General features: G+C 53.5%; 2 protein-coding genes across 2 annotated transcripts; both read left to right on the top strand.

The window, feature by feature from the left end:
- Positions 1-599: 599 nt before the first annotated feature.
- Positions 600-1,825, top strand: ETH_00032955 (uncharacterized protein; the record flags this gene model as incomplete). Its single annotated transcript, XM_013372704.1, has 3 exons — positions 600-714; positions 1,021-1,630; positions 1,741-1,825. 3 exons carry the CDS (start codon positions 600-602, stop codon positions 1,823-1,825), a joined length of 810 nt encoding a protein of 269 aa, XP_013228158.1.
- Positions 1,826-3,529: 1,704 nt separating this feature from the next.
- ETH_00032960 (transporter, major facilitator family domain containing protein, putative) lies at positions 3,530-11,555 on the top strand (the record flags this gene model as incomplete). Its single annotated transcript, XM_013372705.1, has 10 exons — positions 3,530-3,541; positions 3,634-5,329; positions 6,119-6,272; positions 6,747-6,894; positions 7,415-8,021; positions 8,403-9,175; positions 9,335-9,411; positions 9,861-9,963; positions 10,243-10,659; positions 11,349-11,555. 10 exons carry the CDS (start codon positions 3,530-3,532, stop codon positions 11,553-11,555), a joined length of 4,194 nt encoding a protein of 1,397 aa, XP_013228159.1.
- Positions 11,556-12,593: the final 1,038 nt, after the last annotated feature.

Here is a 12,593-nt window from a genome sequence, read left to right on the forward strand (position 1 = left end):
TCTCCCGCCGGCTTCTCCTGGCTGACTCACGAACGACACGCAGCAGCAACGGCCAAGCCTTAAGCCCAAAGCCCTAAACCCTAAATACTAACCCAGTTGTCCACTTTTCTATTGTTTGGGCTCTATCAGTCCTTTGTCTTGAGGCCAAGGGGACCGCAGACACGTAATTAGGGCCGCTGCTTTCACGGGCGCTGCTGCTGCAGCTGTTCCGAGTCTCCCCGCTGCTTATTCCCAAATCCGCAGCAGCAGCAGCAGCAGCAGCATCAGTCTCAACAGCGGGGGCTTTCAAAACAACAGCGGTCACACTATTTTCGAAGAGGCAGCGCTGGCAACGGCAACTGCTGCAGAGGCGGCAGCAGCGGGGGCTGCGGCAGCGGCTGCCGCGGCTGCAGCAGCAGCAGCAGCAGCAGCCAGCAACAGCAGCAGCGGCACAACTCCTGAGGAAAGCATACAGCAGCACCGCAGAAGCAACTGCAGCAGCAGCGACTTGCCTGGTGCCTGAATTTATTTGGCCTATGTAGCAACCTCTGTCTTGCACTCACAACATTGAGTTGAATACAAATAAGTTGGTCATCCAATCGATTTAATACTTATACAAGATGCTGCAGCTGCTCAAGAATCAGGTGGTGACATCTGTGGCGAAGCAGCAAGTTGAAATCAGGCAGTTGGAGCTTGACTGGTACACAAACAATTACTGGACGCTGTCACAGCAGGGTAAATATCAATCAAGCAAAGAAGCTGTTTTGATGCCTATTAATTCAGAATATTGGTTTATTTCTTTTATCTTTATCGTAAATAATTACCATGCATTGATTATTCAGGGATAAATTGCATTTTTTCCGCTTAATTGCGCATTTACTCATTCCTGCACGAGTAGCGAACCTGCCTTTACACTTCAGCACCGATGCCAGCAGCTTCAGTTTCGCTGTCGAATAATTGAATATAATCGCAAAGTAATTCGATTTAAAGACTTGCAAAATGGCGATTCACTTGTTTTTTCCTGCTATTTCCTGCTCGCAGCGGCGCTGTTGGCTGGATTTGCCTTTTCGCAGATCACCACTTCCTTGCCTGAGAACCTGCCTTTTGCGCTGGAAGCGTCTTATTTGTTGCTGGCCGCATTATCTTTGGGTTTGCAACTATGCGTCATAATAACAACTACATTTTGCTGCATGTGGGGCCCTGGGCTAGCTCTGCGGGGCCCCGACGGGGTGCGGTCAGTGGACGAAGCTGTAGATAAGATGAAAGGCGAACAAGGAGTGGTGTTTTTTTTGTTTGTGTTGGGCACCGTTTGCTTTTTTGTTTCCAACGTACTGCTGCTGTGGTGCTACTTCGAAAGCAACGTTGCTGCTGCTTCCAGCCTGTTCATGGGCGGCTTCGTGCTGCTAATCATCTACTACTCTGTCACCCTCACGTACCAGCTGCGGGTTAGAGAAACTGAAGCAGTAGAAGGCAACATAGACGCTCTGCGGGCTTACGGAAACATCACAGACTTGGACGCCTGCTACGCCGCCAGAGTGCCGCAGGTCGATGCTGCAGCAGACGCAGCAGCAGCCGCTGCTGCAGCAGAAGCCGCAGCAGGCAGACGCGGCACCTCCTTCAGGCCCCAGCACCCAATGGGGGAGGAGCAAGTGTAAGTGGACACTTATGAAACTAAATCAAATTAAATAATCCCATATGTTTTCCCTTCATTTGATTATTTAAAAGTCTTTTTGTCTTGTTTTGTCTTGTTTGTTTTATCAGATATGTAGGAACCCCAGAAGAAGCTATTGAGGGGACTCCCCAGGGATTTCTAGGCACGATTCTAGAACTCTTTGATTGGGACTAACGCTGCAGCAGCAGCAGCAGCTTCCGCTGCAGCCTCAGCAGCAGCAAGGCGTGCACAGGCGGAAGACGCATCTGCAGCAAAAGCGCAACGACATTACGGCTGATCGCGGCGGGAGCAGCAGCAGCAGTTGCTGCTGCTGCTGCTGCTGTTGTTGTAAGCATACAAATGTGCACATAGTGTAAATGTACGCTTTTCCTCTCCTAATTTTAATTTGTTTTCTAGATGAGAAAGTCGAAAAAAGCTTTCCATCCCTTTGGCCAGCTGGTGTTGCTGCTAGCGGCGCTGCTGCTGCTGCTAGTGGCGCTGCTGCTGTTGCTAGTGCTGCAGCTGCTGTTTCTGCTGATAAGTGCACCCTAGTTATAATTGCCACCACAGCCACAAAAGATGAAGAGAAGTGCAAGCTTGTGGGAAGGATGCGACCGTGGCTTGCTAGCTGTGGCTAGCTAGCCGTGGTTAGCTAGCTTGCTATGGCTAGCTGTTCGTGGCTAGCTAGCTGTGGCCAGCAAGTTCGGGCTAGCTAGGTGCAGTTTGCCGGATATTGGTAGCGACAGCTAGCTAGCTGTGGCTAGCTGTGTAGTGCGAGACGGTTGCGTCTAGCTGGGAAGCTAGCTAGCTCATCAGGTAGCTGCTGCTGGATAGCTGTGTCTAGCTAGCAGCAAAAATCTAGTCAGAGAAGATTGTGAGAGTGCTGCACAGGGAAGCAAGGGGAAAAGCAGGCATCCCAGGCTGCATGCAAACAGAAACATGAAACTCTTATAAGAATCAATGCAGACACAAAGCAAAGGTGGGAGGGCAAGTTGACATATAACTGTTAAAATGTAAGCCAGTGTGCGAGTATAAATACAAATTCAAAAATAATAATTGAAATGAACCTAAACGTGAATTGGAAAAGCTCCAGAGCATACAATAAGAACTTGCACTGCAGTAATCGATATGTCGCTGCATATGCGCAAACGGCAAAATGAAGGGATCTGGGAGCAGAAAAAGAGTTAATTCTCCCAGATCAAATTGGGATTAATTCATTATTTCATTTTCTGATTATTGTGATCCATTTGGTCCTATTTTAGCGCTTCCCTTGGCTCCTCGCAGCTTCATTATTCGAGATATCCGTACTGCTGCTGTGCTCATCTGGAGGCTGATTGCCTAGTTTTATTTCCTCTTCCTAATTGTTTATTTCACTTTCCATTTATTTAATTTAGATATTTTTGTCGTGCACTATACTTATTGCTAACTGTGTTCAGATTTACAGGCAGCTCGTTCTGTGCGTCTTTGCCCTCCGGGGGAGCCTTCGCTGCTTTCTGCTGTGTATATGTCTTTTTTTCCCCGTTGATCCTCCTTTTAATTAAAACTAAAGAGTTTAATTTAGGCAAGTTTAACACTTTTGCTCTTCATGTTGCTCTCCCCACAATTCAGCCGTGCTGAACCATCTCGGGCGGTCTGTCCACCGAGGCGTGACTGCTGAGCGTTTACTGGCAGCCTCCGACTTATTCGAATAGCAAAAGGGATAAATTAAAAGAAGAAACGCAATTCAACTACTTTAAAAATAATAATTTGGATCACTCTTCGCAACACCACTCAACAACCGCAGCACCGTTCCCTCCCGCCGCTAGTGCCGCTCCCTGCTTTCCCAGCACCCCCAGTCGGCCTCCGTACGGCTTCCTCTTCTTCTTCTTATTTTTAGCTCCTCAAAAGAACCTTCGGCGCATGTACAGCTCTGTAGGGTCTTTTGAAGCCCCAAAGTTCATGGCCTGGGGGAAACAAACCCGCGAATCGACCGCCGTGTGCTGGGGCTGCCTCTCCGTGCTTAGCTGGTTGCTCTCTCTCTTTCTCCCCCCCATCGCGCGCTGTCTGTGCACCTCAAGCTGCAGCACTGCAGCAGCAGCAGCCAGTTTCTCACTTGGGGGCAGACGGGGCCCTTAAGAGCCCCTGGCGCTGCGGTGTCTGCCCAGGCTGCCTCTGTAGAGACAGGGCGAACACTCATCTGCATCAGCAGCAGCAGAGTGGCCTCGTTAATCGCAGGAGGAGTGGCAATAACGGCAGCATCAAGAGCAGCAGCAGCAGCAGCAACAGCAACAGCGGTAACAGGAGCTGCAGCTGCAACAGCGGCAGCTGCCGCAGCTCCTGCTCCGTCTCTGACTTTTTCCAGTTGTCTTTCTTGTCGTTTTGTCCATGGAGATTCAGAACTAGAGTTCTTCTCAACTGCTGCCTGTACACCGCACTGCCCAGACACCCCGACGGGCCCAGCAGCAGCAGCAGCAACAGCAGCAGCAGCTGCAGCAACATCAGCAGCAGCAGCAGCAACATCGGTCGTCGAGATGGACGGCAGTGTTCAGGAGAGCAACCCCAGTACCGTCATTGTTTCTGCTTCATCGAAAGCAGTAGAGACAGCGGCAACAGCAGCAGCAGCAGCAGCAACAGCAGCAACAACAACTGCTGCTGCTGCTTCCTCGAGCAGCTGCCCAGAGCCTGCGCAAGCCGACACCGTTTCAGAGGCCCCCAACAGCCCCAAAAGGGGCCCCCGCAGCGGGGCCCCCTCGAACCCTAGGGGGGACCCCTCCAAGAAGGTGGCCCCCAGGCAAGATGCAAAGACAATCTATCACTTGCTGCCGGAGTCTGAAGCAGCTTTTGCTGCTGCTGGGGGGCCCCCCGAGGGCCCCAAGACTTCTGGGTCTCTTGGGGCAGGCCTGTCTTCAGGGGCCACAGCGGGGGGCCCCCCCCAAGAGTACCCTCCCGAGGGGCCCCTTGCAAATTCTCGAGAGGGGGCCCCTCCAGGGGGCCCTCTTGGGGTACCGCCTGAGGCACGGCTGATTACCTCTACGGGGAACAGCCCCGAGGGGACACCTGCAGCGGGGGCCCCCCTGGGGGCCCCTCCGGGGTCCAGTGGAGGGGCCCCTCTGGGGGCCCCTGGCGGGGGCGTTACCCGGGGTTTTGCTGCGGGGGGCCCTGGGGGAGAGTCTTTGGAGTTGAGGAAAGAGATAGAAATGAGAAAAGAAATTGAAATAAAAATAAGTGAAGAAGACGAGCAGTCTGCTGTCACTACAGCTGACGCCAGCAGCCCCCGAAGCGCCAGCAGCGAAATCCGCCAGTTAAATCATATTGGCAAAAGTGGCCAAGGGGTGGAGGGGCCCCCAAGGAGCCACGGGGGGGGCCCCCCCTCCCAAACAGGCAAGCAAGGGGGCCCCCCTGGGGGTCCCCCGAAGGGGCCCCCTTCCCCTTGCTCCTCCCCCCACAAGAATGCTGGGGGCCCTCCCAGCCCTTTTCAAGGGGGCCTTTTGGCCTCGGAGGCCCTGGGGGCCCCTGGGGCTTGTGGGGCCCCTGGAGAGGCCCCGCGGGCAACTGCTGTGGGGGGCCCCCCAAGGGGACCTCCCCAGGGCAGCCGCGGCGTCTATTGGGTTTTTATTTTGTTTTTTCTTGTTGAAGTTTTCATCAACTTTGATGCGGGGGTAGTTCCCGCCATATTGTCGACTCTTAAGGCGCAGTTTCAGCTCGATGGGACTACTGAAGGTGAGCTAGATGCTGCTGCTGCTGCAGCTTGTCGTGCTGCTGCTGCTTGTACGCTGCTGCTGCTACTGCTGCAGTCGCTTGTGTTCAGTTTTTATTGTCGCGTGCGCTTTGTTTCTACTGTTGCCTCTGCTGCTGTCGATGCTTGTGCTTTCGCCGCTGCTGTCAGTGTTTTTGGTGTTGCTGCTGCTGATTGTGCTGCTGCTGCTGCTCCTGCTTTCACTGCTACTGTTGCATTCGCTGCTCCTCCTGCTTCTGCTAATGCTCCATCCTTCGCTGCTGCTGCCGCTACGTGGGCTGCTTTTGCTGCTGTTGATACTCTGCTGCGGAATGTGCTGTTGCTTCTTGTCATGATCCTGCTTCTGGTGCTTTTGCTCTCGCTGCTGCCTTCGTTGCTGATGCTGCCACCGCTGCTGCTGCTGCTTTCGTTGTTGTAGCTGCTGCTGCTGCTGCTTTGTGCTATTGCGTTTGCTGCTAGTGCCCTTGCTGGTGGTGCCGGTGCTTTCGCTGCTGATGCTTTTTGTGCTACTGGTGGCTTCGGTGCTGCAAGCATTTGTCCTGCTGCTGTTGTTCTACACTTCTGTGGTGTTGCTTGCTTGCGTTGCTGCCGAAACCAACCGCTTTCTCCTGTCGTTTTTTTCATTCTTTTTTATTTCTATATTCCACTTCATTTGCATCCCATTTGTAGTGAAGAGCTACAAGTTAGCCCTCGAAGATCGGCCACTTGTGCAAAGACTTAGTGGAACTGCTGCTGCTGCTGCTGCTTCTGTTTGCCGCCATGTGCTGCTGCAGGCCTACTGGGGGCCCTGCCATACGTAGGCCTGGGCCTCTGCAGCCCTTTCGTGGGCCGCGGGCTCACCCGTTTTTCGCCGAAGTCCTTTTGCCTGCTGACGATGACAGTCAATTTGGCAGCCACGGTTATGTTCGGGGTAGCAGTGCATCGCTGGTGGGCCACTGACTTCCTTCATTCCCTTTTTTCAGCACTTTTGCTGCTGCTCGTTCATCATTTCTTTCTCCTCCCCTCTTGCTGCTGCTGTTCGAGCTGCATCAGCTGGGTTGCTGCTGCTGCTGCTGCTGTCGCTGTTAGTTGGGCCTGTGTGCATTACACGCTGGTGAAGTGATCATATAATGTTTGTGCATTACACACTAATAGTGTGATTATATTGCAAAGTGCATGCATTTGCATGTTGCTTCCAATGTGTACATTTGCGAATGAGCGTAACACCAGTTTTGTTCTGCAGCCACTTCCAAATGAATGCACTTTTGTGCATTACACGCAAGTGTTGCATTTATATGCTAGTAATGTAATTTTATTACGAAATGCATGCATTCACATGCATTTCCAGGCATTTTGAATGTATAAATTTGCAAATGAATTCAACGCGAATTATGTGCTGCAGTCACTTTGGTATGTTTTCAGGATGCTGTATGTTTCGCGTTTGCTGATGGGTCTCACTCAAGCTGCCATCAGCATCTACACTCCTGTCTGGGTGGACCATTTCGCGCCTCCTTCTCAGCTCACCCTTTGGATGGGACTTGCTCAAGGAGGCGTCGTCATAGGCACCATGGTATGCCGTTGCTGCTGCTGCTGCTGTTGGTAGTGCTGCTGCTGCGGGTGTGGGTGAGGCTGCTGATGCTGCTTCTACTGCTGTTATTTCTTCTTTTGTGGGCATTACTGCTACTGTGGGCAGTGCTGCTGCAACTGCTGTGATAAGTGGTCCTGTGGTATTGCGGCTGCTGCTGTGGAGGCGGCCGCTGTGGAAACGGATGATATTGTTGCAGCTGCCAGTGGTGGCCCTGTTGTTGATGCAGCTGCACTACTGCTTGCTGCCGTTGTTCTTGCTGCTGGTGCCGCTGCTGCTGCTGGGCTGTTCGGATAGCGGCCAGTGGCTGTTATGGCTGCTGGGAAGATTTGCGCTGTTTTTTCTGCCTTCTGGATCTCCTGCATCTTCGGGGCAGCAGCAGCAACTTGTTGTTTGGGCCTTAAACCCTAAACCCACGCTTACCTTGATACGCATTGTGCGCTTCTCCGGGTGCGTGCATGCGCCTTCCTATCTTGCTGTTGCTGCTGCTGCTGCTTTGCTTCAGTTGGGTTGTGTCACGGCTGGAGTGTTTGATGCTGCTGGGAAGTCAGGATTTGGGGGCCTGGAGTGGCGGCACGCCTTGGCAGTGCAATTCGTCTGTCTGCTGCTGCTGCTTGTGGGCTGGGCCCTGACGCCGCGCTCGTTGCTGGAGTTTGACCTTACTGCAGCAGCAGCAGCAGCAGCAGCAGACACAGAGCTCGTCTCAGTGGCCTCTTCCAGGGAGGAGGAAGAAGCAGACACGGAGACCGAACCAGAGACAGGAAAGGACAAGGAGGAGCTACTGGGTCTAGGTTTAGATGTAGGGACTCCAGAGGTGAAGGTAGGCCCTGAGGGGCCCCCAATGGGGGCTCCCCAGGGCCTACTCCCCTGCAGCCACAAGCAGCAGGGGCCCCGCTCTCGGCGGGCGCAGAGTGCATCAGGAGCTCAGGGCCTCAGGAGCAGCGGGCGCGCCAGGAATGCCGCAGGCTCACCTGGTGGACCCCCAGCATCCTCTAGTGCTGCTGGGGACGCTGGGGAGAAGCAAGGAGAAAGCAAAAATGCAGAGACTCAGGGGGCCCCTAGAGCTGCTGGAAAGGAAAAGAAGCAAGTGCAAGCAGCCCATAGACATTCAGGTGCGCCCACATGGCTGGAAAGGACAGAGCCGTTGCATGCATTCCACAGCAGTGTGCCCATACTTGCATGCGTGCATGCATGCTCACATACATGCATGAATGCACTGCTTCCTGCATGTATGCACTGCTATCTGCATGCTTACAGTGTAAATGCATGCATGCATGCACGCGTTTACACTGTGAGCGTGCTTACAGTGTATATTAGGGTGTACGCCTGCATGCGCACATTTGGCTGCGGATGCATGCGCGCATGTATACGTGCATGCATGCAAAAGCCAGCCCCGAGGGCATGCATGAGCTGTTGCGATTTGCTGCATGGACTTGGGCGCCAAGCGAAGCAGCCCATGACTAATGCTGCAGGTTTTGTCTGCGCTGCTGCAGACCTCCCGGAGTACCTAAAAGATCCTCTTTCGAACTTTCTGCCTCTGGACTTTTTCGCAACCAGCGCAGACCACCGCAGGGTGTCTCGACACCCCGGAGGGGGCCCGTTGCCCCGACGCCTCGAGGGCCGCCACAGCGCCTTCTGCGGCTGCGAGGCCTTCAGGTACACAGAAAGGGCATTTTCCCCGGGAAGTTGGGGCCCCCGGGGCTTGCCAGTGCAAGGGGGGCCTCCCGGGCCCCTGATGAGCCGGGCCCACTCGGCTGTGGACTCGCGGGAGGGCGAGCGGTGGGCGCCTTTAGCGGGTGCCTTTCGGGAGGACGTTGCTGCTTGTGGAGCAGCGCCTGCTGTGGGAGCTGCTGCGGCGGCTGCTGCTGCTGCAGGCAGCAGCGCCGCTGCTGCGCCCGGCCCCGAAGGCGTGCAGACCTTTCAGTACCAAATGACTTTCCTCACCCCCCACCCAACTACTCTTGCTTTTGAGGCTCTTAATTGGGCCTCTGGCACACAAGACCCAATGGTTTTGGTGCAGAGAGACCCGCGGCAGGCGCAGGCTGCAGAGACTGCTGAGGGTTTGGGGCCCCCGCAGGGGCCCCCGCAGGGGCCCCTGGAGCCGCGCAAAGATGGAGAGCACGGGAGCAGGGTTGCGCCCGCCGACGCAGCACTGGCAGCTCAAGCAGCTCCTGAAGGGGGGCCCCTCAAGGGGCCCCCAGAGGTGGACCTGGAGCTGAACTGCAGGGAAATGGCGCAGGCAGCAGCAGCAGAGAGGCAGCAAGTGGTATGGCAGCACACTGAAGCTTTTGGAGGCTCCCCAGTTAGGGGCCTGCAGACCCTGCAGTTTCAGGTTCTTGATTCGTTCATTTGGCTGAGATCAGCCTGGGGTGGCTGCTGGTGCCAAGCATGCTGCTGCTCGTGCTGCTGCTGCTGCTGTGCACAGGAGACAACAGCAACGTCCAGCCCGCGGAGCGTGGCCAAGACGTACGGGGTCGGGGACTCCGTGCGAATTTTGTTTTCGTACGTTCTCTGTATACATGCTTTGGTGGAGGGATGGACTCGTAGAACTGCAAACTCGCATGTTTTCGTACGTTCTCTGTATACATGCTTTGGTGGAGGGATGGACTCGTAGAACTGCAAACTCGCATGTTTTTGATATTTTGTCTTTTTTTTCCATTTCTTTCCTCTTTGGGCAAATGCTATCTTCCACTGTCCGTCTGTGCTGCTCTTCACATCACAAAAGGGAGGAAGAAGACGGGAACAAATTTTCATGGTATATGTATATGTGTACATATATAGGCGTGGATATACACATTATGTAGATGTGCACGTACATGTATGCACATGAACGTATATATAGAAGTGTATTCATTATAAATCTATATGTAATGTATATTGATAGAGAAAAGTATCTGTATAGATCTATGCACAAAGCTCGGAGTGTCTCGTTTTTGTGAATTCATCTGCAGGAGCCCGCTGTACGTTTGCGTCACTTTTGCCCTTTGCGCTCTTTTCTTCGAAGTGACTGCAATTCAGTTTTGGTCCATTTCTTACTTTCACGAGGTCCTACAGGTAATCAGGAACGAGAGCAGCATCAGCAGCACTAGTAGTAGTAGTATCTGTACTAGGGCTAGCACCAACTACAGCAGCAGCAGTTGGAGTGCTAGCAGCAACAGTCACAGACCCTGGAACACAATCACAGAAACGCTCACATAGAGCGGCCAGTGTCAGCGGCATATGTTCACATTGCAGCTAGCTTCAGCAGCAGAAGCAGCGCTACGTCTGTCTGTTTCGGAGCATCAGCAGCAACAGCAGCAGCACTGCTTGCATGTGTCTGGTTCTGTGCTGCAGTACCCCACAGCAACTGTGCTGGTGTCCTTCAATGCCACTGCTGCAACAGCTCCTATTTTGGGGGTCTTGGGCGGCGGCTGGTTCATAGACTTCGTGGGAGGCTACAAGGACGAGCGGGGAATGCGGCGCACGATGTCAGTGCTGCTGCTGTGGGCTGTGGGCTGTTTGCTGCTGGGCGTGGGGGCTGGCTGGTCGAGCAACTTTTGGTTTATTGTTTTTTGCATGTGGTGCATTCTTTTTCTGGGGGGAGGCATTTTGCCCGCCGCCACGGGCATAGTGATCGCCTCAGTCCCAGTCGAAGTCCGAGCCTTCGGCAGCGGCTTCTGCATGATGATCTACAATGTGCTGGGTTATGTCTTGGGCACATTTCTCCCGGGCATTCTCATTGAGGCCGCCAGCCTTCTTTGGGGAATGAGGGTGAGTCCCGCCCGCTTGCTGCTGCTTCAACTCTTGCTCCCGCTGCTCCTGCTGCTGATCCTGCTGCTGCTGCTACTCGCAATTAGGCTCCTGCATGTCTCGCTGCTGCTTTTAGTCTTGCTCCTGTTACCTCCGCTGCTACTGGCAATCGTAGCCCTGCTGCTCCAGCTGCTGCTCTTGCTGCTCCTGATCCTGCTGCTCCTTTAAAGCCCATGTTTATTCCCTTGCTTCTGCTGCTCATCCTTGTCTCCTGTGCATTTCTCTCCTTATGCTTTTTCTCCTCCTCCCGCTTGTGCTGCTGCTGCTGCTTTTGCTTTGCACCCATCTATTCTGCTTCTGCTGCCCCCGCTGCTGTTTCTTGCCGTCTCTGCGATGCGAATTCTGCTTCTGCGGCTTTTTTCTGTCTGTGCTACTGCTCCTTCTTCGCCTTGTGCATTTTTCTGTTTCTGCCTCCACTTCTGCATTGCTCCCTCTTTAGCTCCCATCATTTCTGTTTCTGCACATTTCTGCGACTTCTGCTTCTGCTGGTTCTGCCGTCGTTTCTGCTGCTTCTGCTGCACTTCTTGCTGTCGCTTTTACTGCTGTTGCAGCCCTTGTTGCAGTGTCTGTGGTTCTCGTCATTTGCTTGCAAATTTGAAAGTTGAAGAAAAGCCACAGAGCTAAGATGGCGCTGGTGCTGTGGGTCTCAGGTAATTTACTTGTGGTCCATCAACGGCGTGATTGGCTTTGCATGCGCCTGCTGCTTCCTCTGGCGCTTGAGAATCGAACCGAAGTTCATTTCAGAAGTGCAGGGAGACCCTTGGGTCGAGCACTTGAAGGCAGACAGCCGGCAGGAAGTCAGTGGGGAAGCTGCTGCTGAAAGCAGATACCCAAGTAGCCAGCTGGGGAACAGCTAGCGGATATCTAGTGGGCTTCTTGTTTAGTGGCTGGCACAGCGGCGTCTGATTGCCCCAGTTGGCGGCTAGCTGGTGGCTGGCTGTGGGCAAACTGGTGGCCAGCTGGGAACCGATGCAGACACAGGCAGCTCTACAGCTACCTTCTGGTGTTTTTGTCCGTGCATTTGTCTTGTCGTGGCTGCACATTTGTGCCTATAAGCCGTCGCCCGCAGCAGAATTTTGACACAAAAGTTGTGCCTGACTGATGAGGCATGCGGAGGGGCCGGAGTTGAAGTTCACAGGACAAAGTGCAGCTGCTGCAGCAGCTTCTGCAGTTGCAGCTATTGGTGCTTTTTCATTTGTTACTGAGGCTCGTCTGGGGCACTTTAGCTCCAGCTTCTCAAATAGACTAAATTGCTATCCGCAGGCACGCCATTTTGCCCTTAGTATTGAGGGGCAGCGGCGGCAGCGCAGCGGCAGTGGCAGCGGCAGCGCAGGAGTTGAACGCACCAGGCAACTGTTTGCTGCGGTCTGCTGCTGCTGCAGCTGCCTCCAAACAGTGCTTTTATTTCGTCTTTTTCGGGGACTTTTTTTTGACCAAGTAGTAGAGTGGGGTAGTTAAGACAACTTGGTACACAAGATGATTGGCATGTGTTACAGTTTATACTGAATTTAACTTTTACTGCTTCGAGTAACGCATCAGGCTGGCAAACTGTCAAGCGCATGCTTCTGCTGAATAGAAGCGAATAGCTGTGCTACTTGCTTTTGCCATTAAGGGAGAGCCATAAAGGCGGTAGGACGGAACGCAGTGCTCTATTTGAAAATTTGAATTTTAGTGGAGTGCACTCGTTGTACAGCTTTCCTCGTCAGCCGTTGAGTGTCATTTTGCTTTGCCATGGTTCCATTCGGCTGATATAAATGGTGCAGTTTCCACTGAGGCCACTCCGCGTTAATGTATTGCTTCTGTTGACTGTGTTCAGTTCGAGGGTCGCTTCCAATCTGCACGTTGAGAAAGTTGAAGAAAGCACGGGCAAAAGAAATCTAGCAAGAACAAGAGGG

This window comes from Eimeria tenella, genomic scaffold (genome assembly GCF_000499545.2).
Source record: "Eimeria tenella Houghton genomic scaffold, Eth_scaff104, whole genome shotgun sequence".
NCBI classification, from domain to species: domain Eukaryota; phylum Apicomplexa; class Conoidasida; order Eucoccidiorida; family Eimeriidae; genus Eimeria; species Eimeria tenella.